This window comes from Mirounga leonina, unplaced genomic scaffold (assembly GCF_011800145.1).
Source record: "Mirounga leonina isolate KUSES-001 unplaced genomic scaffold, KU_Mleo_1.0 Mir_82, whole genome shotgun sequence".
Classification (NCBI taxonomy): Eukaryota; Metazoa; Chordata; class Mammalia; order Carnivora; family Phocidae; genus Mirounga; species Mirounga leonina.
Genome location: NW_023270825.1, coordinates 2,399,921 through 2,426,836, shown reverse-complemented (window position 1 = coordinate 2,426,836; position 26,916 = coordinate 2,399,921). Strand labels below are relative to the sequence as shown.

Genomic DNA, 26,916 nt, shown 5'->3' with positions numbered 1-26,916 from the left:
GACGTGGGGGACAGGAGGCCAGCGAGCAGACCAGCCTGAGCTAGGGGGAAAGACCCCTCCAGCCCACAGGGCTTGAGCTGGGACTCTTGTGACCCTATTTCACAGAGGGGTACCCAGGGCTCAGGGGGCTAATGACTCAAATGGGAAGCCAGAGGGCTTCCTGGAGGAGGTGCTGGTATCTCTGCGTCCAATCTGGCCTGTCTGCAGATGGCAGTGGGGTGCTGCAGCATCTCAGGTGCCTTCCAATCTATTATGGGCTGGATTTTGTCCTCAAAAAATTCTTACATTGAAGTTGTAACTCCCAACAGTACCTCAGAAGGTGACTATATTTGGAGATAAGGCCTTTAAGAAAGTGACTAAGTTAAAATGAGGCCATTAGGGTGAGTCCTAATCCCATATGACTGGTGTCCTTATAAGAACAGGAGACACGCACAGACACGCACAGAGGGACGACCGTGTGAGGATGTGGGGAGAGGATAGCGTCTACCCGCCCAGAGAGGGCTCAGGAGACACCTGCTCTGCTGACACTTGGATCTCGGATTTCCAGCCTCCAGAACTTTGAAAAAATAAATGTCTGCTGTTTAAGCCCCCCAGCCAGGGGTACTGTGTTCTGGCAGAACCCTCGGACACTAACGCACGAGCTTGTCTCCACCTGCCCTCCTCTGCCCCCTGCCCTGGTGGCTCCAGCCTGCTTGGGACAGGCCTGGATCAGTCCTCCTTGGATTTTCCCTAAGTTTTTTCCAAGGATGCTAGCAGCGGAATCCCCCCGTGAAGACATGTGGCCTGCCTCTTCTGGGAAGTCTCGGTGACCCTCTCCACAAATCATCTCCAGCCTGATCCACTGTGGAGGAGGAGGCCTGTGCTCACAGCCTCGCTGACCCCTGCCCAGAAGGCCATCCCTCCTCACCCCTGAGGGGAATCCTTCTCTCCTTTAGCCCCCTTCCACGCCAGCTCCTGAAGCCCTCTGGAATGGCCTGTGGCTTCTGATACTCCCTTTGCTGTCACTGTGACATCCTCCCCAAACCGCCCTCACCCCCAGTGCCCCGTGGCCCACGTTTCTGCGCTCCTGGCTCTCGATGCCAGGCAGGGGCTCTCAGGATGAGCTTGGCACACAGGCCCTGGAGGGAGGGCTACTTCCGGGTTGGGGTGCTGTGGGCTCGTGTCCCCCTCCCACACCCCGCGCACCCCGGCAGGCCGGCGCCTCTGGCCTCTGGCCTCAATGTGCCCCCAGAAGGGGCTGTCCAGCAGTCCCTGCAGGGTCCCTCCCCCACTGCCTTGAGCCGTGAGGGGCTGCCCCTCCCCTCGCGTGCTCCCTGAAGCCTGAGCCATGGACGACTAGGAATCAAAGGTTGGAGTGATAGTGTCTGGAATGGAAAGGGAGTGGGAGCACTTCTGAAAGTGAAACTACGGGGTTGGAGTGGGGGGGTGGGGCAAGGGGTGGGGCCGGTGGGCCCAGGGCGGCGCAGGCCAGGCCGGGAAGTCCCAGCTGTTGGTCACTCACTCTCCAACAGTGTTGTGAGAGTGAGTGACTGCCCCAGCGGCCTCACCACCGAGGCCCAGCTCTGGGGCCCTGGCTCAGCTGGCTTCCCCCGGCCGCCCTGTCCTGCCTGGGGCCCCGGGCTCTCCTCACCCAGCAGGTATGTTTGGTGCAGGTGGAGCAGGAGAGCTGCAGGGATGCTGTGGGCAGTGGGCGGGGACTCAGGGGACTGAGGACAGATCCCGGCCTGCCCAGTGGCTTTCCGGGCCAAGGGCCTCAGCTCGGAGCCCAGGCCGGAGTGCCAGCTCAAATCGCCGTGTGCAGACACAGACACGCAGAACGCGGATGTGCGGACGTAAAGACACGCACGCGGGCCCAGACACACACGGACGCACGGCCAGAGCCGCTCGCAGGCCTCTGAGGCACACGGACTTGGAGACACACGAGGCCCCTCCGCACAAAAGTGGCAACATCCCCCCCCCAGACTTACCCTCACATTAGGTTGCTTATCTGTTTTCCTTGGGTCCCTGCCATGTACTGGCCGGGCCTGGCTGGGGGGCTGAGTCAGGCCCACTCCCTGCCCTGGGGGGCTCGTGGCCAAGGGGCAGAGGCCCCGGACCATGCCACCATCCCTCAGCCATGGGAGAAGTTATGCCCAGGGCTGGGACCAGGTCCGCAGCGGGAGGCGCTGGGGGGGAAGGGCTGCTGGGTGCTGGGTGCTGAGGCTTGCGGGAGCTGGGACAGCCTGTGTGGAGGTGTGGAAGGGAAGGGAGCTGGTTAGGGTGGGGGAGTGGGTGGGAGCGGGCACGGAGGGGTGGATGATGAAGGGCCTCAAGGGCCCACCCATGGAGGGGTCGGCTTCTCCTGCAGGCGCTGCGGGTCCTGGAGCCTTTTCTGTTGTCGCTTCTGAGAAGAGGAGCCTTTCAAGCGCCCTTTTCTACAGGCTTTGCTAATATATAGGAAAACTCTTTTCTAAGCAAATGATCACCTTGCCCACGAATAATGACAGATTTACCAGGTCCTTCCCAATATTGAAACCTCACTTATTTTCTTGTCTTATTGCCTTAACTAATCCTTCAAATGTTGAATAGAATGGCAAGAACACACACCAGTCCCGAGCCCCCCGCGCAGGAGCCGGGGCCTCTGAATGTTCAGGGCAATGGGGCCAGAGGGCCAGGGAGAGAAAGAGCCAGAGAGAGTCCTCACAGGTATGAGGAGGCAGGTACGGGTCAGGGACCAAGGTAGAGTCAGCAGGGCACCGAGTCCAACAGATACCGGTGTGGTGCCTGGCCAGGCAAACCTGGGAGAGGGGTGACCCTGACCCTGATGGTCCACTCCTCCTCCAGGCTGGCTCTGGGCTGATGGGGAGGGGGCGGATAGACAGAGGCTCCCGGGACGGTAAGGAAGGCCCCATTGCCACAGGGACAGTGGGGCAGCACAGCCCAAGGACACCTTGGAGGTGGGGGCACCCATACCCCTGGGCCCTGAAATCTGGGTCAGATCTGGAGAGCAAAGATGGGGAGGCTGGGAGAGGGAGCAGCCTGAGAGGAAGCTGGGAGGCTGGACATTCGAGGGACAGAGAGGCACCGGGAGGCTGGATGGGTGCAGGTCAAGGAGGCCCAGAGGTCAGGTTGGAGGAAGTTCGGGGATGGGAAGGCTTTGGGTGCCAGGCTCTGGGGAGCCACGGAAGGGTTTAAAACAAGGGAGTGACCTCATTGACTTGTGCTGTGGGAAGGTCAATAATGGATTGGGAAACTGTGGGAGCAAGGTCAGAGGGGGCCGAGAGACCAGCCAGGGGCCTCGATGGGCCTTCAGGACAGGTCCAGTTCCAGATGAGGGTGGGGGGGACCCGTGTGCTTGTGTCCTCACATAAGACCCAAACTGCCAGCCGCCCTTCCTCCCCCCAGAACCTGCCTCTCGGCCCCACTCCTGGCATCTGGGCGCTGCCCCCACCGTGGGCCCAGTGACCAGGGAAAAGGGTTCCTTGGGCAGCAGCCCTGGCTCACTGGGGCTGGGAGACTCGGGGGAACCTGGCCTCTGCTCCTGGGGCCGCACGGGCCTGGGTTGGCCGAGGCTCCCTGACCCTGAGCTGTGTGGCTGGAGGCAAGACCCTGCCTCTTTTCAGAGCCTGTTTGCTCACCTATGAGATGAAGTGACACCCTACAACTTTGTTGTTAGGGGGATCTGATGTGCACCAGGCCTTGGGCTGGGCACACAGTAGGTGCTTACTAAGTGTGAACTCTCCCCAGCCAAGCCCTTGCCCACATGCCCCTGGTGATGGCACTCAAAGCACATCTGGGCAGAGCACAGGCCACCCGGACCCTGCAGGTGACTGAGGGGCCCCAGGGAGAGGGGAGTTGGGGGTGGGGAGGGCAGAAAGCTCTTGGGACAATGTTCCCTGCATGTGTGGATCAGTCAAATCAGGGCAGGGTCCCCGAGTCCCGTTGCCCAGGAGAGGACGATGACCTGTGGCCTGGGCAGGGCTGATAAGAACCCATCAATCACCTGGGCCTGCCTCTCTCTCAACAGGGCCCCTCTCCCGCTGTTAGGTGGCCTCTGGGCAGAGGGAGGGAGGCCTCCGCTGACCACCTGCGTGTCTGACCCCTGGAGGGCTTTGGGCGTGGGTGAGGGTCTGGGCCCTGCCCATCCCAGTGTCATACCCCCCAAGGCAAATGGGGACCTGGGGAGAGGTGTTCCTGCCCGATGTCACCCAAGGGTCAGGTGATTGCCTGACCTTTGTCCTGTGGGTGGGGGGAGCCGGGGGATGGGCTGGGGGCTCTGGCCTCTGGTTGGCCAGTGACTTCAGTAAGTCCAGCCTTCCTTTTGGCCAGCTTCTCCAAGGCTAAAGTAAGACCTTGCTGGTCTAAGACAGCCCCCCCACCCATAACACCCTCACAGAGGGGTGGGTGGGAGGTCCCCTCAGGCTGAGGAGGTCCCACCTCAGCTTAACCTAAAGCCAGAAAATCAAACATGGGCCAGGCTGTGCCGGAAGGGAGTGCGGGTACAGCCTATGGAAGGCCTGAGGCCCAGGTGGGCAGGGGCAGCCCCTGCTTTGCACCTCCTGCCCTAGGGACCCCCTCATCACTCCCTCTGCGGGGGGCGGAGCACACCAGGGCTGGGTGGGGAGGAGACGCAATGGGTGAGTACTGCCCCGGGGCCCCCCAGCCCCGGGTTAAATATAGACCTGCGGCCCCTCCCACCACTCCCCCTACAGTGCTGCAAGCCCCGATAGGCAGATAAGCCTTAGGGGCATCCGGGGTGGCCATAGACCTCAGGCCTGACCCCGCCTCCCTCCAGGTCTGAGCTACCCAGAGAAGGAGGTAGTCTCTTACGCAGGGGTCCCTGAGCTCCCCTTTCAGCAGAAGCAGTTAGGCCTGATGGGTTGAATGGGGGTGAGCTGAGGGCTTTGGTGAGCGGGGAGGGCAGTGAAGGCTAGGGGGTGGGGAGAGTGGTCATTTTAGGCCTCAGGACCTAACATCCAGGAAATCCTGGCTGTGGTTGCTGGGCCCAGCCCCGGGGGCTGTGGGCTGTGGCTTGGGCTGTGCCCCAGGACCCGCAAGTTCAACTCTCCTCTCCAGCTCTGACAGGAGGGTCTGGCCTGGCAGAGCCCGGGAGCCTGGGCACCTGGGGGTACCCTGGGGAAGGTGGTGTCACGGAAGTTTCCCAGAAGGAGGTAGCTGTGTGCATCTCAGTGCCAGCTGCAGCCTGGCACGAAGACGGCTCTGGCCTCGAGAGCTGCCTGGTGCCAGCCTGGGGGTCATCTCCTGGGAGAAGCTGGCCTGACCAGGCCCAGCCACTGGGCTCCGGCAGGCCTCACAGGGTTCTCACGCGGTTTCTGGGCCCATTCCCCAGGGCTGGGTGCCACCCCCCTCCCTCACCCAGGCCTCCTGAGCCTCCTTTTCATCTCCAGCTTTCCTGCTACCAAGATGTCATTGCCACGGACAGTGACCTCCGGGCCGGAGCTGCACAGCCCTGAGGAGGCTGCAAAGAAGCTGCAGACCCCACCAGTGCGGGGTACTTGGCGGGCAAGCAGTGAAGGCACACCCAGCACCCACCGTGAGGACAGTTGGCCCGGCCTGGGCACCCTTCGGCGGGCCTTCTCCCGAACAAGCCAGCGGGCCTCGGGCCAGGCCCCCGAGGAGGACGTGGGCCTGTTCCAACGCAGTTCCCGCTTCCTGTTCCGGTCTTTACGGCGTGCCCAGGATGATGGCTCCCCTGCCCACCAGCCCCAGGCCACTGCTGTGCCAGAGGTGACCCATGGCCCAGAGGTGCCCTCCAGGGTCATGGATGGTGGTCGCCGGCAGTCCTCTGCTGGGGTGGGGCGTGAGGAACTGGAACCTGAGGCAGGTGAGAGCTTCACAAACAATACTGAGCATGCGGGGAAACTGAGGCCAGAGGGTGAGCATCAGGGCCCAGGCTTCCTGACAGGCTGTCCTCCCCAGCTCCCCCAAACACTGCCCTGCACGATTGCATTTTACATTCTCCCAGCATTTCAACCAGGGGAGCATCCACTGCGCAGCTCAGAGAGCTGAGAGTGAGCCAAGCGAGACTCAAGAGAGGTTGAGTGACTTGCCTCACGTCTCACAGCCAGGAAGTGGAGAAATGGGATTTGAACCCAGCCCCGCAGGACCCCAGAACCCTCACCTCTCCACAGCCTTCCCGAGCCTGGCTCCTGGCCAAACCCGAGGGCTGGACAAGGCCCTGGCCCTCTCAGGTCCCAGGGTCCCAGAGGGCGCCTGGCAGCCATGTGCGCGTGGGGGCTGCCAGGGCGGGACACACGGGAGCTGGGCCCCAAGGGTGCTAGGCGGGACCCCTCACTGCCGCTTTCCTCGCCTGTCCTCGCAAAAGGCAAATCTGTGGCCGACCTCATCACCGAGCGGCGGCTGCTGCCGGCCTTCGAACAGCTGCGGCAGCTGGAGGCGCGGCTCGTGGCCGAGAAGGCCTCGCACACCTTCGAGGACGACCCCACGGGCTTCGCGCGGCGCGCCATGGACGTGTGCCTGCACTACGACGGGCTGGCGGCCGAGATCGGCGCCATCGTGCGCGAGACGCTGGGCCCCGACGGCGTGGACGCGGCGGCGCTGGGCGAGCTGGCCCGCGTGGTGCGCGCGGAGGAGGCGGCGCACCCGGTGCCCCCGGCCGACGGCGACTTCCTGCTCACCCCGCGCCGCTGGCGCCAGCACTGGGAGGACGCGGTGAGGCGCAGCGCGCAGGAGCGCGTGCGGCAGGCGGGCGCCGGGGGGGCTCGGGGGGCAGCCGAGGCCGAGGGCGCATCGGGCCTGGCCCAGCTTCTGGCCGAGCTCGGCGGCTTGGTTCGCAGCGACCTGCACAAGGTGCGGCGGGAGGTGCAGCCGGCTTACTCGGCCGCCGGCCTCCCGGCGTGGGAAGCCTACCTGCGCGCCTTCCACGGCGCGGTGGCCCAGCGCCTGCAGGAGCTCGCGCAGGACGCCCGGGGCTGCGAGCAGCTCTATGTCCTGCTGGACTGGGCGGCCAATGTCTACGGCAGGTGAGGCCCCAGCCAGAGCGCCGCGGGGGGCGGGGGGGGGCGGAGGGGCTGGCACTGCCCGCCCGGAGACCTTTGGGAGCCCCCCGCCGCCGGCTCTGAGGAGCATGGGGCACTTTTCTTCTCTCTTTCCTCCCTGGGAGAGGCTGGTGGTTGGGCGTCCGAGATCCCTGGGACTTGGACATCCTTTTCTTCCTGCTCTGGGCCATGGTACTCTCCCGTCAGGATTTTCTTAAGGGGCCACCCATGCACCTGTTCCTGAAAGCAGGAAAGCATCTGAAGGGAGTCCAGGTGGAGGGCTCATGCTAGTCCACAGGGCACCTGTGTGCATTTACAAAAGGGCAGCCCTCCAGGCAGGACACGGCTGCGGATCACAGATGCTGGGCATGGGTTGGATCTCACCGCCACTCTTCCCTTTGGACGGGCACCTAGGTACAGGGCCCAGCCTGTTATCAGCTCCCACCCCCAGCTCTGCGCGGTGTGATGGGGTGGATTGCCTTTGCTGCTGAGCACTCCTCGGCTCTGAAGGCCAGAGAGCAGGTGGGAAGAGGGTGACTAAACACTCCTGGGTTCATGAATTGGCTGTGTGGCCTCAGGCAGGTGCCCATCACTCTCTGGACCTCCCTGGCGTGGGCTGGAGAGTGGCAGATCCCTGAGCTGTGTGGTGCTTGGTGATGGTGTCAGGCTTTGGCCAGGGGGAAACTGGGACAGCCGCTAGGCCCTCAGCCCCTCCCCTGCCTTCCAGTCCTGACTTCCTGGGTGCCCCGGACCTGACTCTGTCCACAGAGCCACTACCCCCACTCCTGGCACCTGCCTTGTGGGCCCGCCTGCAGAGTGACTACACCAGCTTCCTAGAGGTGAGGCCGGGGCAGGGCCAGGCCTGAGGGGCACGAGCCAGGTTGAATGTGGCTCCCTCCCTGCGGGGAGGTGTGGCACCCAGAATCACCCTGGGTCGGTGGCCCTGGCTCAGGCCAGAGCCACTTCTCACCCTGTGGCCTTTGGCATGGGCCTCTGCCCTGGCAGGGTGGTCCTTTTCTCCAAGGGCACACGACAGAGTGCTGGAGGTAGGGGAACTGGGACCTCCTTCTTGGGAGGGTCTCACTGTGCCCCTCTCCCCACCTGTCACAGACCAAGATCACGAGCTGCTTCGATAGCATCCTGCAGCTAGAACAGAGTCGGTGGGCGGACGCTGAGGCCCCCGACGTGCTCCAGGGCCTCTACCACACACCGCTATCCGTTGACGTCCACATGGTGAGCCTCAGGAGGAGGGATGTATATTTGGGCCCCTGGTGGTGTTTGGTCCCCCTTGAGGTGAGGACACCCAGAACTATACAACCCAGTCCCAAACTCCCTTCCCCAGTAGCCGAGAGCCTGAGGACCCACCTGGGGCGGAATCAGGGACCCCAGGTCTCCTGCCAGCTTGGGAGCCCCGGGGCATAGCGCCCAGCTTAGCCAGTGGCCGGTGGATGTGGGGAGTCGGGAAGAGCTTCTGGAAGCTGTAGCCGAGATGGGGAGACAGAGCAGGGCAGGCTGGAGACGTCGCTGGGCCACAGGTGGGGGACAGGGGGCGTCGGGATCTGGGCTCTGATGTGGGTTCAGCGGGCGGCATCTCTTGCAGCTCGTGGCAGAGCACGTGAAGGCGGCTGGTGCCATCTCTGCAGAACTGGAGGCCACCACCCTGTGCATCTGCACGCGGGCGCTCAGCCTCTTCTTGCCCAGGTGCGGGCACATCCTCCCCGCCAGGATGGGTGGGTAGAGTGGCCAGGGTTGGACGGCTGTCGTCCCTGGGGGAGGGCCCAACCTGCTTGCTCAGAGTCTGAGATCCCGGGACAGGGGAGAGGAAGGGGCCTCCTTATAAGGCTGGGGGTCTGGGTGGGGACCTGAGGGGAGGGCGGACCCTGGGTCATAGCGCCGCCAGTAAGGGTCCCTATGCCCTCTGCATACTTCACCCCCAGGTTTGAAAAGGCTTTTCTAGAGTCGAAGGCAGTGAACGAGCCTCATCTGGGCGCCAATATCAACGCCTGCGAGGAGCTCAGGTGGGTCTCTCCCGCTCCTCCGCAGGGGAGGTGCCCGGAACGGCCAGCAGGGGGCGCGCGAGCTCGGGGAGCGGAGTAGAGTAAGCTCCCGGCGGCCAGCGCAGGGGAGAAGAATCTGGCGCCGGCGGCCGCCTTGGGGGACTTCCCAGAAGGCCTCCATGGATGGCCCCCCTCTCCGCTCCCGCCCCCGCTGTAAGGTCCTCCCTCCGCCCTGCAGAGCTGAGGCCCTGGAAGGGACGCAGGGAGTTTCAACGCTGAGCCGAGGCTAAGTTCCAGCCACCCCCGTCATGGCCATTGCCTGCCCAGTGTGTCCCCTGCCACCTTGGGCTCCTTTCTTTCCTCCCTTCATCCAAGTTAGCCATCTTCCTTTTCAGGGACACTCCCTTCTCCGGGAAGCCCTCCCTGACCCTCCGTCCCCCCTCCCCTCTACCCTGGGGGTGGCACCTGGGTCCCTTGGCCCCCAAAGCAGAGCCCCCGCTTTCTGCTGGCAGCAGCAGCCCCCCTTCTATGCTTTCAACACCAAGACCAGCTTCAGTGTTCCCACATGTGGAGGCACCAGCAGCTATGGGCGTGGACTTTGAGTCACCCCGGCTGGGCTCCCATCCCAGCTCGGCCACCTGCTCGCTGTGTGCCTCGAGATAAGTCACTTCCCTCTCTGTGCCTCCTTTTGTCATCTGTGAAACAGAGATCAGAGCACCTGCTCCCGAGGGCTGCATGGGGACTCAGTGCCTTAGAGGGATCATTTTGCCTTCAGGGTTACTACCCCGTGCAGCCCTAGGGGCTGCCCTTCACATTCTAGTCTAAGTGACTGGAGTTGGTGTGGCACCTAGCCTCCATGGCTGTATGCCAGAACTCGTTCCACAGCCTGCTCCTCCTTGCCCACTTCCTCCCCTGTCCTGGCCCCTCCCCAGGACCCATCTTCTGGCCAGGTTCCCAGGAACCTTTGAAGAGCTGGAGAAACCTCTAGTGGCTGCCACCTGTACCTTCCAGAAGCGGCTGCTCCAGGGCCTGCAGTGTGATGTGCAAGTGAGTGGGACTTCCCTCCCCACTTTCCACACCCAGCAGGTGCTCCCTGTGCCCTGGAGCCCGGGGGGCCAGTTAGTAGCATTCTCGTACCCCCGGGGCAGCTTCAGGGGTGGTACATTGTGGGGTGGGCAAGGGACCTGAGCTGAGCAGTGAGGTCAGGAGACACCACTTACTTCAGTCTCCGCCTCTCAGAGAAGGTGGGTCAAGGAACCAGACCCCTCACCCAGCCCATCAAGGCCTCCCCAGGTTCCCCTCAGCAAGGCCTGCCCAGAGGCTCAAACTCAAACCCTGTCCATTGGAGCTCAGGGCCTGGAGGAGGCATTCCTGCCAAAGGCCTAGTGACTTTCGTGGCCGAGAGAGGAAATGTTACCAGGGTGACTTTAGAAGGGAGTCAGATAGCCCCTCCAGAGTTTCTTCCCAGGGACAGGTTGTCCCTTGGCCCGAAACGCCCCATGAGGAGCCAGGCGCTGGGCTCTGAGGGGAGGGTCTGAGGAGGAGGAGGATACGGTTGGAAGACTCCTGTCCCCCTCTGCTCCCAGCCGCTTTTCAGGGTCCTGTGCACCAAGGCCTGGCTGACACAGGACGTGCTGCAGCCGATCATGGACAAGGTGGTGGCCTTTGCCCGCCATTTGGAGCATGTGGCCCCACTGCGGGCACAGGTATCTCAAGGGCAAGGGCTCTGGGGGGGACGCACCCTGGGCTGGGGCTGTTGGCTCTGACTGACCCTGACCCTGCTCCCTGGCCCGCCCAGGAGACTCTGCAGGAGGTGCATCGGTACGTGGTCCGTGAGTACCTGGCCCAGGTGCTGAGCCCGCGTGAGCGGTTCCGGGGTGAGGAGCGCATGACTGGCTCCCAGAAGATGGGCCTCGACAGCCAGGCCATTGGCGATACCTTCCAGGGCTTGGTAGGAGCATCACCTGATAGCCCCAAGCGCTTGCCTCCTCTAGGGCCTCTGGCCTGTGGACCCTCCACTGGCACCCCCATTCCCATTTTAGTGGCCTCTGCAAGAGCCCCCGCGGGGTGGGCTTTGGCAGAAGTGGCTCTCCCCACTCTCCATCAACCAGGAGAGGGATTGGGAGTTCTGGCATGGCTGGGGCGGGGCCAGGTGAAGGTCATCTCCGTATATTTGCATACAGTTGGGGGGGTGAGTAGGGAAGGGGCAGGGCCTGTGGGAGGCTTTTCCAGCACCCCTGACCCAGCCGTTGGAGCTGAGGCACTTCATACACACACACCCCTTATCTGGGCCGTTGGTCCCCCACAGGCTGTAGGATTCCGGGCAGTACTTCCGGGCCAGGGCCTCAGTTTACCCATCTGAGCAGAGATGGGAAGACGTCTCTGCACTGTATCGTGGGAAGGGAAGACGAATATTGCTCCGTGGCTGAGTCCACAGCACCAGGCCCGAGTCCCCAGTCACAGCGGGGACATGGTGGTGGCTGCAGGGGGCGGGCTTGCTGTGCCCTGTGGAGGGGTTGCGGGCATGGATGGCAAGGAGGCTCCCCGGGCAGGTGGCCGGTCTGGCACTGTCTCTGTGTCTCCACAGGGCTCTGAGGCCACGTGGCTGGACCGGGCTATCCCGTGTGTAGCTGACATCCTGGGCGAGACTTACAAAGACGACATCCGGAGGCACCTGGAGACGCTCATCGGGAGCTACCCTGACATCAGGTCCGTTACCCACCTGCTCCCTCACTGGGCTCCGAGGACAGAGCAACGCCAGGCCCGGGGGTGGGGGGCGGGCAGGGGCCCTTCAGAGGGTCCCTGTGGTTCTAGGTGGGCAGGTGAGGAGCCACAGGGAGGCACAGCTTGTTCCAGTGGGGGAGGGGAGCCCCGGTGCAGGTGGGGTGGACCCCCCCCCCCCCGCCGCGGGCTACTATGTGCATGTGCGTGGGGACCTGGGAACGGTGGCCCCTGACCTTCAGGCCAGGGTGGGGCTGGGGTGGAGGAGCGGGGGCTGCCCCTCCTTCAGAAGCTATTCTTGGCCATTCTCCTTCAGTGCCGTGGGGTGGGGAGGACCCTAGAGCCTGGGGTGGGGGTCGGGGTCCGGGCCCCTTCCTGGTCATCAGGCGTGGAGACAAGTACCCGCATCCGCGAGTCTGAAGGGGAGGGGCAGCCCTCTCTGCGAAAAAGCCCTGTTGGGAGCCCGACTCCTGACACCAGCCAGGAGGAAGGAGGCTTTGATCCCCGGGAGTGTGTTGGGGGGAATGGTGAGTCATCGATCCTGTGGAAATTCCAGCCCGAATCTCTCCCTAGCCTTGGAGATTCCAGGATGGAGAGGCCACAGAGAGCCCCGGGCAAAGCCCTTTTCCCCAGCCGGGACTGTCTCTGCCTTTGGCTGGAAATGACTACCCCTCACAGCTCAGGGGTTTCCCCCCTGGTCCCTGGGGTTCCCCTGCACTCAGCCGGCTCTGCCCTCCGGGGGGCAGGAGGAGGGACTCCGTCCGTATGCTGCCGGGCCAGGGCTCCCGCAGTGCCTCTCTCCCTGCTGCATGTCCATGTGGCTCCCTGCACAGTGCTCCCAAGAAGAGGCCTGGGACATCTCCTGGCCTGGGCCGGCTCTCCTTGAATCCGTATCACTCCCTCGCTCACCCTCCACTGTTTCTTGAAGCTCAGCTTAGGCTGTTTTGCCTGATGGGCCCCCCCCCTCCCCCTCCCCACCCAGCTCCACACCCTTGGAGGCCCAGCCACCCTGTCCAGGGGCGCTGCCCGCCCCCCCCCGGCCTTGGCCATTCTTGGCCTTTCTCGGTCCAGGCCCCAGGAATGCCGGGTGCCCCTGTACTTAAGGTTCCCCTCACTTGAGGTCGGGACTGCCGATGGAGATGTTGGGCCTACGGTGACGGGGCGTGTCTTTGCAGGCGGGACCACGTGCTGGCCATTCTGGCTCTGCGCAGACTGGGCCGCCGGCGGAACCAGCGGCTCCTGCAGCATGCCCAGTACCTGCTGAGCGCTGCGGCCAAGGCGGGCGGCTCCGGGGCTGCTGGGGGACACGTGCTCTTCGAAGAGATCGAGGTGCCTACCTCCATGGACCTGCTGATCACCTGCATCTAATGCTCCTGGGTCTGAGAGGGGGCGGGCTCAGGTGGGGGGTTGCATCAGCAAAGGTCTAAGCCCCAAGCCTGGAGCCCAGGGAGGCACGCTCAGCCCCACTCCCAACCTTGAAGCCCATCATAAGGAATCCTCATCCTCGGCCCTGCGTGGCTGCTTACCAGAAGGCACGGCAAGAAGAGAGGCATTTCAGGCATGTGTGGGGGAGTGCTTGGGGTGGCAGAGGTTCCCTTCAGTACAGCCCACCCCCTGCCTCCCTGCCTAACTGTCCAGCACCACCCCCAGTCTGAATGTGAAGACCAGAGTATTTATTTTTAAAATAAAGGTGAATTAAAATGTGCCTCCCTAAAGAGGGGGTGGGTCCGAGTTGGCCAGGAGCAGGAGGTATGGGTCCCCATGTAGTGAGGGGTCAGGATGGAAAGTTCTGTGATGACTCCATTTGGTTGATGGACCTTTCCTGCCCATTGTACAAATGGGGAGACTGAGGCAGGTCCAGAGCTGGGAAAGCCCGTGCCTATGGCTGTGCGGATTAAACAGCCTTTAACCCTGGGATCCTGGGTCCACTGGCCTCATGGGCCAAGTGAGCCTCACTCAGCAGGGATGGGCACTGTTCTGTCGTGTTCTAAACAGGCCTGGGCTCCTGGTCTTGTCTCCTGGGACACAAGAAAAGGCCAAGGCATGTTCTGCAGCTTGAAGTATTTGGGTTAGATGTAAGAGGGACTTTCTAGCAGGGCAAGTGTCACCCAAGGAGTATGTGAGGAGGGTGCTGATCCTGCTGGCCTCAGCTCTGCAGGCGGGGCTGCAAGGAGATTGCCCCAGTGTGCACCTGTCCCCCTCCCCCCCGCCCCCGCTTCGCTCCCAGAAGCCTGGCACTGGAATTTGACTCCAGCCTCCTGGCAAGGCTACAAGGAAACTCATTTGCATGAGCAGCCTCCAGCTTGCCAGGGAGGCTGAGCGCTGAGATGGTGGGGGGAGACACTGAGATGGGCAGCCGTGGGTGCCTTCCCACCGCCCTTCTGCAGCAGACCAGCGGCTCTCTGAGCCTGACCTTGACCCCGGCAGTGGTAGGAGGCAAGTGATTGCAGGTGGGCCAAGGTTCTAAGAACCCAGGGATGTTGAGTCTCCTGAGCACAGAGCGAGGGTTCTAACAGACTGCAGGCCCAGGCAGGTGGGGGATAGGACTCTCCTGCCTCCCCCGGGCCCACCTCCCCACACCACAGACAGCGAGGGGCAGTGCCCAGGCAGGTCTGCCACGGCCCCTATGCCAAGCCTGGAGAACACAGCCAGATCTGAGTGTTGTCGGGGTCCTGAAGGGAGTGGAAGCAGGTACCAGGGGCAGCCCCCTCCACGAATACCTGGGGGCTGGGGGTCAGGGGTGGGGCAGGCAGGAGGCTGAGGGGGTGTCCAGACCTCCCTAAGCGGGGAACCCAGTGGGGTGGGGTGGGGTGGGGTGGGTGGGGCAGGAATGAGGATGAGGAGAGGCTGCGGTTCAGTTTGCAGGCTCCAGGCCGGGGCAGGCGGTGGGGGGCTGTTTCGGCGCTGCTGATGACAAGCAGTTGTCATGTCTTTCCTCTGTGGGGAAACTGAGGCCCACAGAGGGTGGAGGTTCCTGCACACCAGGCCCCAGCACAGGTAGCCTGAGACCCTCAGAGCCAGGGGGAAGGGAGGTGTTGGAGGGGCACCACCTGGGTGGGGTGGGCTGCAGGAGGGCTGGATCAGATCCTGTCCAGGTTCTCCCTAGGAGCCCATACCCCATGTTGGAGCCCCAGTCGCCTCGTGGAAGCCTCCTCCTGCAGCCCCTGGCCCTGACCCTGACCCTAACAGGCCTGGCCCTGCCTGAGCCCCTTGGCTGGAGGCTGAGGATCCCGGGGCTGGGTTTCCAAGACAGGTTGGAGAGGTGGGGAGGGGTTCAGTCCCAGCCATGAGACAGCAGGCAAATTCCTTTACTTCCCTGTGCCTCTGTTTTCCCTAGCCATGAAATGGGGGTGCTGTCTGTGCCCCCCGGGCTGGGGAGGCTGAAGTATAAGCCAGCCTGAAAGCCAGAACCCTGGCCCTCCTGTCACCCCGTGTGCCCGGGGCCCGGCCAGACCACAGTCTGCAAACAGAAGCTAAGCAGTTCTGGGCAGGAGTGGGGGTGCTCTGAGTGGTAGCGAAGCCTGAGGTCTGTGAGGTCGGTGAGTGGGGCAGATGCCCGGGAGGAGGCCGGGAAGAGGCGCTGAAGCTGAGGAGCTGCTCTCTGCCAGGAGCTTCCTGCCTCGGTGGAAAGGGTTCAGGCTGAGACCCGGGCCATCTTCCTGAGCGTGTCTGGGCCTAGAGACAGGAAGTCAGGTTTTCCTGGCTGGAACCTTCATGCCCAAGCGGGTATGTGTGCCTCGTGTGTGTTCCTGTGAGCCTAGCAGTGTCTGGACACTGGGGCTGGCTTCCCGAGATTAAGTTGGGATGAGCAGAAAGCTGGATAGCAGCTCCCACGAAGGTGGAGTCAGGAAGGCTGGGCCCAGAGGAGGACCAGACCAAGGGAGCCGGTGTTTGGCCATTGACCATTCTGCCCGAGACCCTCCCGTTCTCCCTGCCCACCAGGTCCTAGGAGGCCTTGCCGAGAGTCTAGCGTATTTCCTTGGCCATCCTGTTGTCCAGGCCAAGCATGGGGGAGGGGCCGGCGCTCAGAGGGCAGCTTCCGGACTTGTGGGCCAGGTTGTCTGGCTGATAAGGAAGCCCGTGTGCATGTGTGTTCCTGCAGTGCCTGGGGATGGAGGGGCCGTGCCCAGTGTCTGCATTCCCCTGCATTCTGGAGCAAGACATCCTATTTGCCCCCAGAACTTGGGTCCTGGACCCTACCAGCTGATCCCTGGTCTCATCTCTGCCTGGCCACTCTTTCTCTGGCATAGCTCCCTGCTCTTTCTTCTCCAGCTCAGCTTGGCTTCCTTCAGTGCCACACTTCCTGGGGCTCCTTCATGGATCGGGGGTTGCTTCTGGTCTCTGGCCCTGAGCCTGTGGGACAAACAAGGCCCCCTCTAGCAGTTTTTGGGACCCCAGCCCAGCCTGGGGAGGGCAGTGAGAAAGTGCAGAGGGGCATCCTGCCCAGGGCAGAGGGCTCAGGTCCAAGGACACGATGGGTACCACAGCCTGCCAGTCCTCTGCCAGGCCAAAGACAATCCTGGGGTGTCGGGAGGGGACCTGAGTGCCCCTACCCCTAGCTCAGCCTGGGACTTGTGCCTTCTCTGGGTACCTCTCCCTGCTGGTCCCCTGGCGCTCAGGCCCAGCGCCCCTCAAGCGTGTTGTGCCGTACACACCCACGGGGCCACACCAGGCAGGAGGAGTGTGTTCAGGTCTCGGCCCTGCCTTCCTCTTGCCGATGACCATTTCCACTCAGAGGCTCCGTCTCCTCTGAGGCACGGGGTAGATGAGAGCATCCACAGGTCCTGGCAGTGTCGCGTCAGCATGTCATCTCCGAGCCTGCATAGTCTCTCCCTCTTCCTTGTTTGCCTGGTGACCCCAGCCCCTTCCTTCCTGGCCCCACACCTCATGGGGTCAGCATCCTCATCGGCCAGGATGCGGTCCTTGCAGGCCCCCACCACTGCAGGGGAGGGGAGAGGAGGAGGCTGCAGCGTTCCCAGGGTCACCCCCCATCCCCATCGTCACTTCCTTCCTTTGCTACCATGAGATCCCTCTGGGAATTCAGCAGGCCGGAGGGGCCCTTCTCCTCGTGGAGCTCTGGGCAGTGGGCCTGTGCGCAGGTCTGGGGGGAGACAAGGATGCTGCTGACAAGGGCCAGCCTCACAGAGCCCTGAGTCTGGGGGAATCAGCCCCCTGCCCCCGGTGGCAGTGCAGGCCCTCCTTGCAGGGGAGATGTGCCGGGGGCCGGGAGCTCCCACTGGTGAGTGCTGCCAGGGTCTCAGCCCAGCCTCCCAGGGCCCCCTCCTCTGGTGAAATGGTTGGAAGGGACGAACCCCAGACAAGTCAAACCCACCCCTGGGTCTGCTTCTCTCCTGGGACCCATGGGGCCTGGACTAGTCATTGCAAAGACTTTCCTCTTCGCAGGATTCCCGTACTGTGTCTGCACGCATACATCCCCACCTCTTGGTGGCCTTTAAAAGGTATTTGTTAGATGTTTCCAGTGTTGTTTTTTTTTTTTTAAGATTTTATTTATTTGACAGAGAGACACACAGTGAGAGAGGGAACACAAGCAGGGGGAGTGGGAGAGGGAGAAGCAGGCTTCCCCCGGAGCAGGGAGCCCGATGTGGGGCTCGATCCCAGGACCCTGGGATCATGACCTGAGCCAAAGGCAGATGCTTAATGACTGAGGCACCCAGGCGCCCCAGGACCACAGTTTTTGTGTTTTTCTTTTTTAAGATTTTTATTTATTTATTTGACAGAGAGACACAGCGAGAGAGGGAACACAAGCAGGGGGAGCAGGAGAGGGAGAAGCAGGCTTCCCGCTGAGCAGGGAGCCCGATGCGGGGCTCGATCCCAGGGCCCTGGGATCATGACCTGAGCCGAAGGCAGCCGCCCAACCGACTGAGCCACCCAGGCGCCCCAGATGTTTTCAGTGTTTAACTCTCATCATGTTTTGGATAGCAACACCATCACATAGCTCAGAATCTAAAAAGTACAAAAAAGTTATAAGGGGAGATGTCTCCTTATTTCCATCCCTTGTGTCCTTCCCCAGAAGCAACCAGGGCTCCTCACAGGATAGGAAGCAATGCTCATCCAAGGAATGTTCGTGAATAATCAAGTGTCAGGTGCTGCTGAGGCACCTGGGTTGGGGGAATGGGGCAGCCCCTCTTGAGGGCTGCTGTAAAAGCAAATGATGAAGAACCTAATGCTCTTACATTGACAGAATCCTCAAATAATGAAATCTCAGGATCTTGGAAAAGAGGAAGGTCGTGAGAAGTCCTGCCATTTCTGGGGCACGCACCGTGTGTGCCTGGGCTGTGCTTGCTGATTCATGGCTTTCCTCCTTCCCGTGGATTCGGTGCAGGGGTTAAGAATCAGCTTCTGGGTCCAGACACCTCTGGGCTGGGACCCCAGCTCTGCACCTTCCTAGCTGTGTGACTTTGGGCAAGTTACCCCGCCTCTCTGGGCTCTATCTCCAGGTGTAAAATGGGGAGCATTCCATGAGAAAATGCAAATGTGGTGCTGGCTGAGGGCCCGGCCTGCAGTTGGCATTATTGTTATTTACGTGCACCACCTCCTCTAACCCTTTCCTGTCAACCTCCCAAGCACGTGTCACCTCCATTTCCAAGAGGGAAGACTGAGGCCTGAGGGATGGAGCCACGTGTCTAAAAATGCAGATGTCGGTGATGGAGCTCCCCAGGGGCCAGGTGGTCTTCATGCCTCAGCCCCCACCATTCTGCCTTCCTTCTCCAAAGTCCAGAAGCCCAGAGCTGCGGGGTGTCCTCTCTGTCTTATCGGAGGAGGAGTTCCCAACACCCAGGCCCTGAGGGTTTGGGGGCAGCCTTGCTCCCCTCCTGGCCTGGCCAGGCCCCTGAAATGCTGGGATTCCCAGGGAGCTCCTGCCACGTGACTTGCCTCCGTCATTGGGTGGGGCCTGATGGGGAGCAAGTTTCCTCGGCTGTTTTCCTGGAAATCCAGGTCTGAAGAAGTGGGAACTGAACTCGGCCACCTTCCACCACCACCGGCAAGGGCGCCCGACTTGAGGTGGGCCAGCCTCCTGGGACTCGCGCAAAAGCCACTTACCCTCACCTCAGTTTCTCCATCTGCCAGACACAGAAAGGACCACATGACCTGGCTTCCTCCATGGGTGGAGGGAGGGGCAGTCTCTGTTGGTAAACACCTGGCCTGGTGATCGCCCTCGTGGGTGGGGATGCCCTGTGAGGGAGGCTCCGGGTCAGCTGTCCCTGGGCATCCCGTGGTCCCTGGGGAGGTCAGCCGACCCCGGCTGAGGTCCGGTGTCCCTTCAAATACCCCGGAGCAAGTGACTTCCCCTTCTGGGGAAGGCCGGGTGGTAGCAGGGACCACAGCCTCAAGGCCGCAAACTTGGTGTCCACTTACCGCTCTGAGACTCGGTTTCTTCATCTGTCACCAGGGGGTACAATGGCTCTGCCCAGTGCAGCTGGTGAGTGGGGTATCCCTGGAAACAAGAGGCCCTAGGAGGGATCCCGGGTCAGGTGATGGCTGGCCTGGGAAGTAAAGGAAGCAGTGGGGCTAGGGTGGAGGTGGGGGGAAGTGCAAGTCATCTCTCAGAGGGAAGTGGGCCTGGCCAGGGGGGAAGGGCTCCGTGATATCCTGGAATGCCCTCATTTCCCAGTCCCGGGGAGCCCTCCCCTTGTGATCAAGGCACCCTGGCCAGGTGCTCCCAGGGTAGCCAGGCCCAGCGACCCACAGCCCCTTCATTCCCATGCAATGCCCTCCCGGGCCTTTGCACCCGCTGACGCCCCGCACCAAACCGCACTCTCCTTCTGCCTGCAGCGTCCCCCTCTTCCAGGAGATTTTCTCCAGCAAGGTTCTCAGGCAGCCAGGAGACAGAGGAGAGGGAGGACCACCAGTCACACACACACACACACACACACACACACACACTGCCCTGTATTATTCTCTGGCCCAACCCGGCTGGGCTGCCAGGACGGAGTTGGCCCCACCTGCTGCCCCACAGGTTGAAGGTGAAGACTCAAGTAATTGACCAAACAAGTCATTGACCAAAGAGATTGGGGATATTTTTTTTCAGAGACGAAAAAGAAGTGGAGGGCAATAAAACCTCCCGTTTTTGCATCTCAGCTCTCTGCTCTGGCAGCCTTTACTTGAGTCTGACTTAAGTATGTCAAGCTGCATTTCAGACTGGGGGAGAAGCAATATAGCGCAGTGCTTACTAATGGCACCCTGAGCTCCATACCCACTGGCACATGACTGAACCTGTTTTCCTCATCTGTGAAAAGGGAATAATTAAGGAGTACCCATTTCCTAAGGTGGTGTGACGAAATCAGTTAATGCACGCAAAGCACTTAGGACAGAGCTTGGCACCTGCGGAGGTCAATGAAATCAGATGTCTACCCACAGAATTGAAAGCAGGGTCTTAGGTATTTGCTCACGCATGTTCAAAGCAGCATTATTCACAATAGCCAAGAGGTGGCAGCAACCCCAGCGTCCACTGATAAACAATGAAATATTATTCAATATTAGAAAGGAAGGAAAATCGGACACCTGCTGTAACATGGAGGGACCTTGGGGGCATTATGCTGAGTGAAATAAGCCAGTTACAGAAGGATAATACTGTTAGGATTCCACTTCTGTGGGCTACTTAGAATAGTCAAATTTATGAAAAGAAAGTAGAACGGTGATTGCCAGGGACTCAGGGAAGAAGCAAAGGGGAAATAGTGTTATAAGTCCGGGGTCTCATTCTTTTTTTTTTTTTTTTAAAGATTTTATTTATTCATTTGAGAGACAATGAGATAGAGAGAGAGCATGAGAGGGGGGAAGGTCAGAGGGAGAAGCAGACTCCCTGCCGAGCAGGGAGCCCGATGCGGGACTCGATCCAGGGACTCCAGGATCATGACCTGAGCCGAAGGCAGTCGCCCAACCAACTGAGCCACCCAGGCGCCCTGGGGTCTCATTCTTGCAAGGTGAGAAATGTCCTGGAGATGGATGGTGGGGGTGGTTGCATAATAATGTAAATGTCCCTGAACTGTATGCTTAAAAAGGTCAATATGGTAAATTTGGTTCCATGTATTTTATCACAATTCAAAAAACTGATCCGCTGTCATGTCTGAGCAGAGGGCAGGGAGGCCAGCGCACATGGGTCCTGGGCTTCTGAGGCCCCGGGTTGCCTGCAAGGAGCTGGCCACTGCTCCTGGCCCGGCCCGGTGCCGGCACACTTGACTTCTGGGCTGGCCTGGGGAGGTCTGTTGCCAGTCAGTTTCTGCCTGCTGTCCTCTCTTCCCGGTGGAGCTGGCCTGGTCTCCCCTGCCCATCCCCTGGGGAGAAGGCAAATGGGACAGCAGCTGGCCAGGAACACTCCCAACCAGCATCTGATGCTCATTTCCTGCTGGGGGTGGAATTCTTGGCTGGCCTTTGGCTCCCTCTGGAAGCATCTGGCCTCTTGAGGATGGTTTCCTCATCTATCATGAGGGGTAAGGCTAGTGCCTGCCCCACCGGCTATCATCCCTTGGCTCTATGCAACCCTGTTTTCAGAGGGTTTCCCTTGTGTTGGGGGCTCCATGTAGGTGACCTCTGACCCTCCTATCTTAACTCAGGAAAGGGGAAGTGACTGGTGCAAGCACAAAGGAGAAGGTGACTTTTCCCTACTCCTGGCCATGGAGAGGGAGCTCAGGCAGCCTGCGCATCGGAGGACAAGGTCGGCTGCCCAGCCCCTGCCCTGGGAAGTGTCCTTCCTGCCTCTGCTGATCAGGATCCTGGGCTGGGGTGGGGGGGATAGTGGGATCTGTGGGCCTGACAACCGCCCCCCACCCACCCATGACTCAGAAAGCTTCAGATTCTCCAGCGATTTCCCAATCTGTTCAGGGTGAGGAGAGGAGGCCTGGCAGGGAAATGTGGGGATTGCATAACGAGGGAGGTCACCGAGGCGATGAGCCAGGAGCCCTTGCTTCTCATCCTCATCGCCCCTATGTGACTGGATGAATTTGGGGACCTGGCCTTTAGTCTCCTCATCTGTTCACTGGGGAGTGAAAGGAATGACCCTCCCAGCCCTGGGGCACTGTGGCTTTGCGAGCTTGTCTGAAAACTGTCACCCTGAACCTCCCTCCCCCAGGGACTCTGGGAAAGAGAGTGTGGAATCCATCTTACTGCCACTTCCTGATGTCCCCCTCCCCACAAGGCCCCCCAGGGACATGATTATGGCCAAGCCCAAAGCTGGCACTTGACTACCACTCCCAAGGAGGAAGAGGAAGTTCTCAGTCCCAAGGGGCACCCCCAGCTCCCCTGCCCCCCACTCCCAGGCCTCAGAGATCTGTGCCCAGCTGATAGGGGGGAGTGGGGAATCCACAGGGAGGGAGAGACCAAGGGTAGGGGCAAACAAAAGGATGGGAGGAGCAGGGGCTCTAGCAATAAAGTAAAAGGGAAGCTGGTGCCCAGCTGGGAAATTCCTTAATGACACGGTTCTTTCCAGAGGGCAGGAATTCCTAAAATGAGAAAGGGGGAAGGGGGTGAGTCCCCAGTGGTTGCTCTTCACCAGCAATAGCCCCCCCAACCCCCACCCCACGACAGACCCAGGCAAACGGCCACGCTGAGGAAGGACAAGTCTCCACTGACTGAGATCAAGCCTCAGCTGTTGGGGTCCGGACCTGGTGTGACCCAAAACCTGTTCTGCCCAACCCCAGTCCCAGAAAGGGAAAGTGCTCCAGTGGGAGTCCTGCAGCCGGGTGTGTGACCTCGGGCGAGTTGCAGGTCGCTTCACCTTTCTGAGCCATAGTCCCCTTTCTAGCAAGGCTTGATAATGAGAGCGAATGCCAGGCACCCAGCAAACGTGCTTTTTGTCCACAGCTGTCCTTGCCTGCACCCACTTCCCCTTAGAGCGCCTCTTCCAGCAGGGCCCCTTTCCGGGCCTCCCTGAGTGGGGACGCTCTACCCGGAGGGAGCAATCCTCCCGCGGCCCAGGGAGCTGGGGTGGGACGGTCCCTGGGACCCCGCGGGGCGAGAGTCGGGCGAGCTGGGGTGGGCGCCGCTCTGTGACGCGGGCAAGGGGTCCCGAGCGCGGAGCCCCTTCCAGCCAGCCAATCAGCAGCGGCCGTCGGACAATGGGCCCGCGGCAGGCTGAGCCCGGTCCGCCCTGGGTGCGGTTCCCTGCGCCCCACACACAGCGGCGACGCTCGGCCAGCCGCGCCACCCAGCCCGGGCCGGTGGCAAGGAGTGACACCCCCGCTGCCCTCGGCGGGGCGCGCGCGACTCCGGGCTCGGGCTCGGGGACGCAGGCAGCCCCGGGTCGCACTCCGCCTTGGCCTCCGCCCTCGGGTTTTCCGCGGTGTCCGCGGGCGGGGCGAGCGGGCGGCCGCGCGGGGGCGGAGTCTGCGACTATTTCAGGCGGCGCCAGGCTCTGCTGGGACAGAGGCGGCCCGGCCCGGACACAGTAAGTGACCTCCGCCCGCGCCGCGTCTGCCCCCGCCGCTCCGCGCGGCTGCCCGCCCGCCTCCACCCCGGGGTCCCGGCCGGCTCCCCCGACGGAGCGGCCGGCACGGCCCGACCGAGGGGCACAACGCTCCGAGGGCCCCAGGCCTCCGGCAGCCCCACTTCTAGGGAAACTGAGGCCGCTGCGGCGCGCCAGGGTGCAGGGGGCCCGGGTTTGGTACTGCCACCCGGGCCTCGGTCCTGCAAAGGGCAGGGAGGGAGGAGGGTGGGGGGAAGGCGCAGGGGTCTCTGCTCCTTTTGCAGAAGGCTGGCCGGCCAAGTTACTTTGCTGCCTGTGTCTGGGTGTCCTCACTGGGGGGGTGGCTATGCCCTCCCTTTCCCGGCCAGGACAGAGGAGCCAGGCGCAGAGGCCATGGGAGGCTTTGTGGGCCTCAGCCCTGACCCAGGAAGGAGCATAGGGGGTGTGCGGTGCCTGAGGAGAAGCTGGAAGGTCAGGAGAGGGGGCCACTGTGGGGCCACAGGCTGTGGTCACATGATATGACTGAGCAGGCCCCTTTTGTCAGTGTGCCCAGCCTAGAGCCCAGGCTTGAAGGAATGCCTTTCCTGCCCTCTTCTGCTCTACCCCGGTGCTGAGCGTGGCTTGATGGACACAGGGACACGGGACACATACCCTTACGAAGAAGGCTGGCTAGGCGCCAGCACGGGGCTGCAGGGTTTTGCCGATTCCTGCAGCAATACTGTGGGGTGGGGGTCTTCATGCCCATTTCACAGATGGAGGTAGGGAGGTGTTGTCCACACGCTAGTGAGTGGTCCAGCCGATCCCCCTGCCGCTTCTCTTTCCACTGCACCAGCTGCCTCTGAAAACCAAGGCCTGGGATGGAGCCCAGGGGGCCGCTGCAGGACCTGGAAGGGTGAGGAGGCAGTGATGTTATATGGGGACCGGCAGGAGCCAGGTCTGAGGTCAGATAGAGCCTAGCACGTGTGTGCGCGCGCGTAGAGGTGAGGCTGGTGGGTCAGGGTGGCCCTCTCCCTCACCCTAGCTGGAGAGCAGAGGTGGGGTCTGCTCAGTCAGGGTGGTGCTAAGTAGCCCCAGCCAGTGGCCGGACCAGCTCCTGTGGGTATGTGGCGCGACAACGGGATGGATTAGGAGAGGGAGCTTGGCCAGTGGGTGGGCAGGGCAGAAGAGCCTCGTGGCCTTGCACCTTGGCTCTGCGGCTCCCAGAGCACCCCTCACTTGGCCCTGGAGGGGAACTCTCAGCCCAAATGGCACAGGAGAGGCGCTTGAGGTCCAGCAGTGTTAGACTCTGCTGAGGGCATTTGGTGAAGCCATTTGGGAGAAACTCGGGCTTCCTGCCCCCCAGGTGGCTCTGGCCAAACTCAGGGGTTGTGATGAGGCCCAGGGTAGTTGGGCTGGTGGAGAGGTAGTAGGGGCTGTGGAAAGAGTCTGACAGACCTAATCCATGCCTGCTATGTGCTTGGGGCAAGCACCTCCCAAACCCCCTCCCTGCCTCAGTTTCTCCTGGATGATGGATCATCCCATCTGCCTTGCAGGGCTATTGCAGAGGTGAATCAAAGTCATAGTGTTGCACGAGTCACAACTCATTGTACTTACTCTTGGGTGTGTGTGGGCAGGGCAGGCGCTATGGTCCTGGATCGCCCCAATCATCAGGGAAGCCTGACCCTATCTGCTCCCCACTCCCAGCCCTGCCTTTCTCCCCTCTCCTAGGCTCAGCCCTGTTCCCCATTCACTGGTCCTGGCCTTGCTTTGATTTTAGCCATGGTGCTGGGGAGGGTGCTGCTGGGCACAAGGGGGTCCTGCATCTCCGAAAGCAGCCTGCAAGGTGGTGGGGGACATGGAGGCAGGAGGACCCAGCACCGGGTGATCTGAGTTTCAAGCCTAAGCTGTCAACCATAGGGACATTTCCCTGGATCAGTTTTGTGCAATGAGGATAATACACCACCACCACCACCCCCAGAAGGGAATGAGGAAGAGATGGGATGGGTAGCAGGGAGGGCACAGAAAGTGGAAGCCTTTGTGATGATGATGTCACCCCATTTGGGAGCAGCCAGGATGAAACGGGAGCCAGGAAGCCTGGTTCCTGGCCTGAGTTCCTGGGTGACCTCAGGCAGCTCGGTGCCTCTTTGGACCCCTTGTCCCTGCTGACATGTGAAAGTCTTCAAGGTCCTTTCCCACCCCTTGAAGTTTGGGAGGGCACTATGATTTCTAGACCTGAGCCGCAAGGCCAGGGTAGGGGGTCGGACTCTGCTTCCCAGAGTCCCAGCCAGAGCAACCATGTTTCTGCTCGAATCGTCCCTCGGCGGCTCCACGTAGACAAGAGAAGAACCGGGCGAGAGGGAGGATGGGGTGCGGAGGATGGAGCCGCCTCTGGCGCTGCGACCTTTCTGGACCTCGATCCTTGCTCTGTGTGGTGGGACAGTGCTGTGCTCTGCCACCTCTCCCAGGGTCTCATGGGATGCAGGATGGCACTCATGCCCTCCAGTCCTTTCTCCTTGCCCAGAGGGTGGGCTGCCAAGGAAGGATTTGCCAAAATGAAGTGAAGGCCCCCTCCATCTGGGAGACTTGGCATCTCCAGATCCTTCCCTGCTTCTGGTGATTTGGGGAGGCACTGGGGGGTGTTGGAAGAGGAATTGTGGGTGCTGAGAAACTGGTGTCCAGGGAGGGAGCTGAACTGTAGGTGCCCCTCTGGGCCAGGAGATAGCCAGACCCTGATGGTCGTCCGGTGAGGAGAGATGGAGCGTGCTCGTTGCTACCACCGCGCTGTGTCCTCGGGCCTGTCTACTGCAGCTGCTTTTTCATTCCCTGTCCTCTTGCCCATCCACAGGCCTGAGCCCGGGTGATGCTGAAGATGATGACTTTCTTCCAAGCCCTTCCAGGCCAGCAGACGGTGCCAGGGGTTCTTGACTTCCCCAGAAGTTCCCCGAAGTTGCCCTCCACCTCCGAGGTGGAATCCGAGGCCTCCATGTCAGAGGGCTCTTCTGAAGACCTGGTGCCACCCCTGGAGGCCAAGGGAGCCCCGGAGAGGGACAAGGAGGAGGCAAAAAAGAAGAAGAAGAAGAGGCCAAAAGGACTGGCCGACATGTTCAGCATCTTCACTAAAGGGAGGAAGAAGAAAGGTCAGCCCAGCTCAGCAGAGCCAGAGGGCGACCCCGAGTCCCAAGCGGAGTCCAGCCGCCCGCCGCCCACAGGTAGGCTGGGACCCCAGGCGGGGTAGGGATCCGGGATCAGAGCTGGCCGGGGCTCATCCGAGCGAATGGCCCACTCGCCCTGGACACAGGGAGGGCCGCAGAGATGGCCTTGGCCGTGTCTCGTGTCTCGCCCGCCGCCTTTCACCCGCGCCGCCTAATCCTGGGGCCGCAGGCGGCCGGCCGGGCTCAGTGGCTCGCGGGCGCCGGCGGGCCCCTCGGGGCGCATCCCGACCCTGTCGCGCGCGGCCTCCCCTCCCGGCCGGCGCGCTGACCCCGTGCTGTCCGGCCGCAGTGGAGGAGCTCAAGGCGGACCTGGAGCGCGGGCGGCTGGAGGCGGCGCGGCCGCTGCTGGCGCTGGAGCGGGAGCTGCAGGCGGCGGCGAAGGCGGGCGGCGAGAGCGCCGAGGAGCTGGTGCGGCGCCAGAGCAAGGTGGAGGCGCTGTACGTGCTGCTGCGCGAGCAGGTGCTCGGCCTGCTGCGGCGGCCGCTGGACGCGGCGCCCGAGCGGCTGCGCCAGGCCCTGGCCGTGCTGGCCGAGCAGGAGCGCGAGGACGGCCGCGCGGCGGCGGCGGCGGCGGCCGCCGGGCCCGGGGC

General features: G+C 62.0%; 2 protein-coding genes across 2 annotated transcripts in view; both read left to right on the top strand.

The window, feature by feature from the left end:
* Positions 1 to 1,528: 1,528 nt before the first annotated feature.
* On the top strand, positions 1,529 to 13,421 carry EXOC3L4 (exocyst complex component 3 like 4). Its single transcript, XM_034992355.1, has 12 exons — positions 1,529 to 1,637; positions 5,388 to 5,824; positions 6,326 to 6,983; positions 7,726 to 7,837; positions 8,109 to 8,231; positions 8,599 to 8,699; positions 8,936 to 9,016; positions 9,928 to 10,042; positions 10,582 to 10,701; positions 10,794 to 10,946; positions 11,583 to 11,704; positions 12,892 to 13,421. The coding sequence occupies exons 2-12, from the start codon at positions 5,404 to 5,406 to the stop codon at positions 13,082 to 13,084; spliced, it is 2,199 nt and encodes a 732-aa protein (XP_034848246.1). The 5' UTR covers positions 1,529 to 1,637; positions 5,388 to 5,403; the 3' UTR covers positions 13,085 to 13,421.
* Positions 13,422 to 23,652: 10,231 nt separating this feature from the next.
* TNFAIP2 (TNF alpha induced protein 2) overlaps positions 23,653 to 26,916 on the top strand; it is a 19,017-nt gene continuing 15,753 nt past the window's right edge. The window contains exons 1-2 of the mRNA XM_034992978.1: positions 23,653 to 26,323; positions 26,616 to 26,907. Coding sequence (XP_034848869.1) covers positions 25,975 to 26,323; positions 26,616 to 26,907 — 641 coding nt within the window. The 5' untranslated portion in view covers positions 23,653 to 25,974. The remainder of the gene's footprint in view (positions 26,324 to 26,615; positions 26,908 to 26,916) is intronic.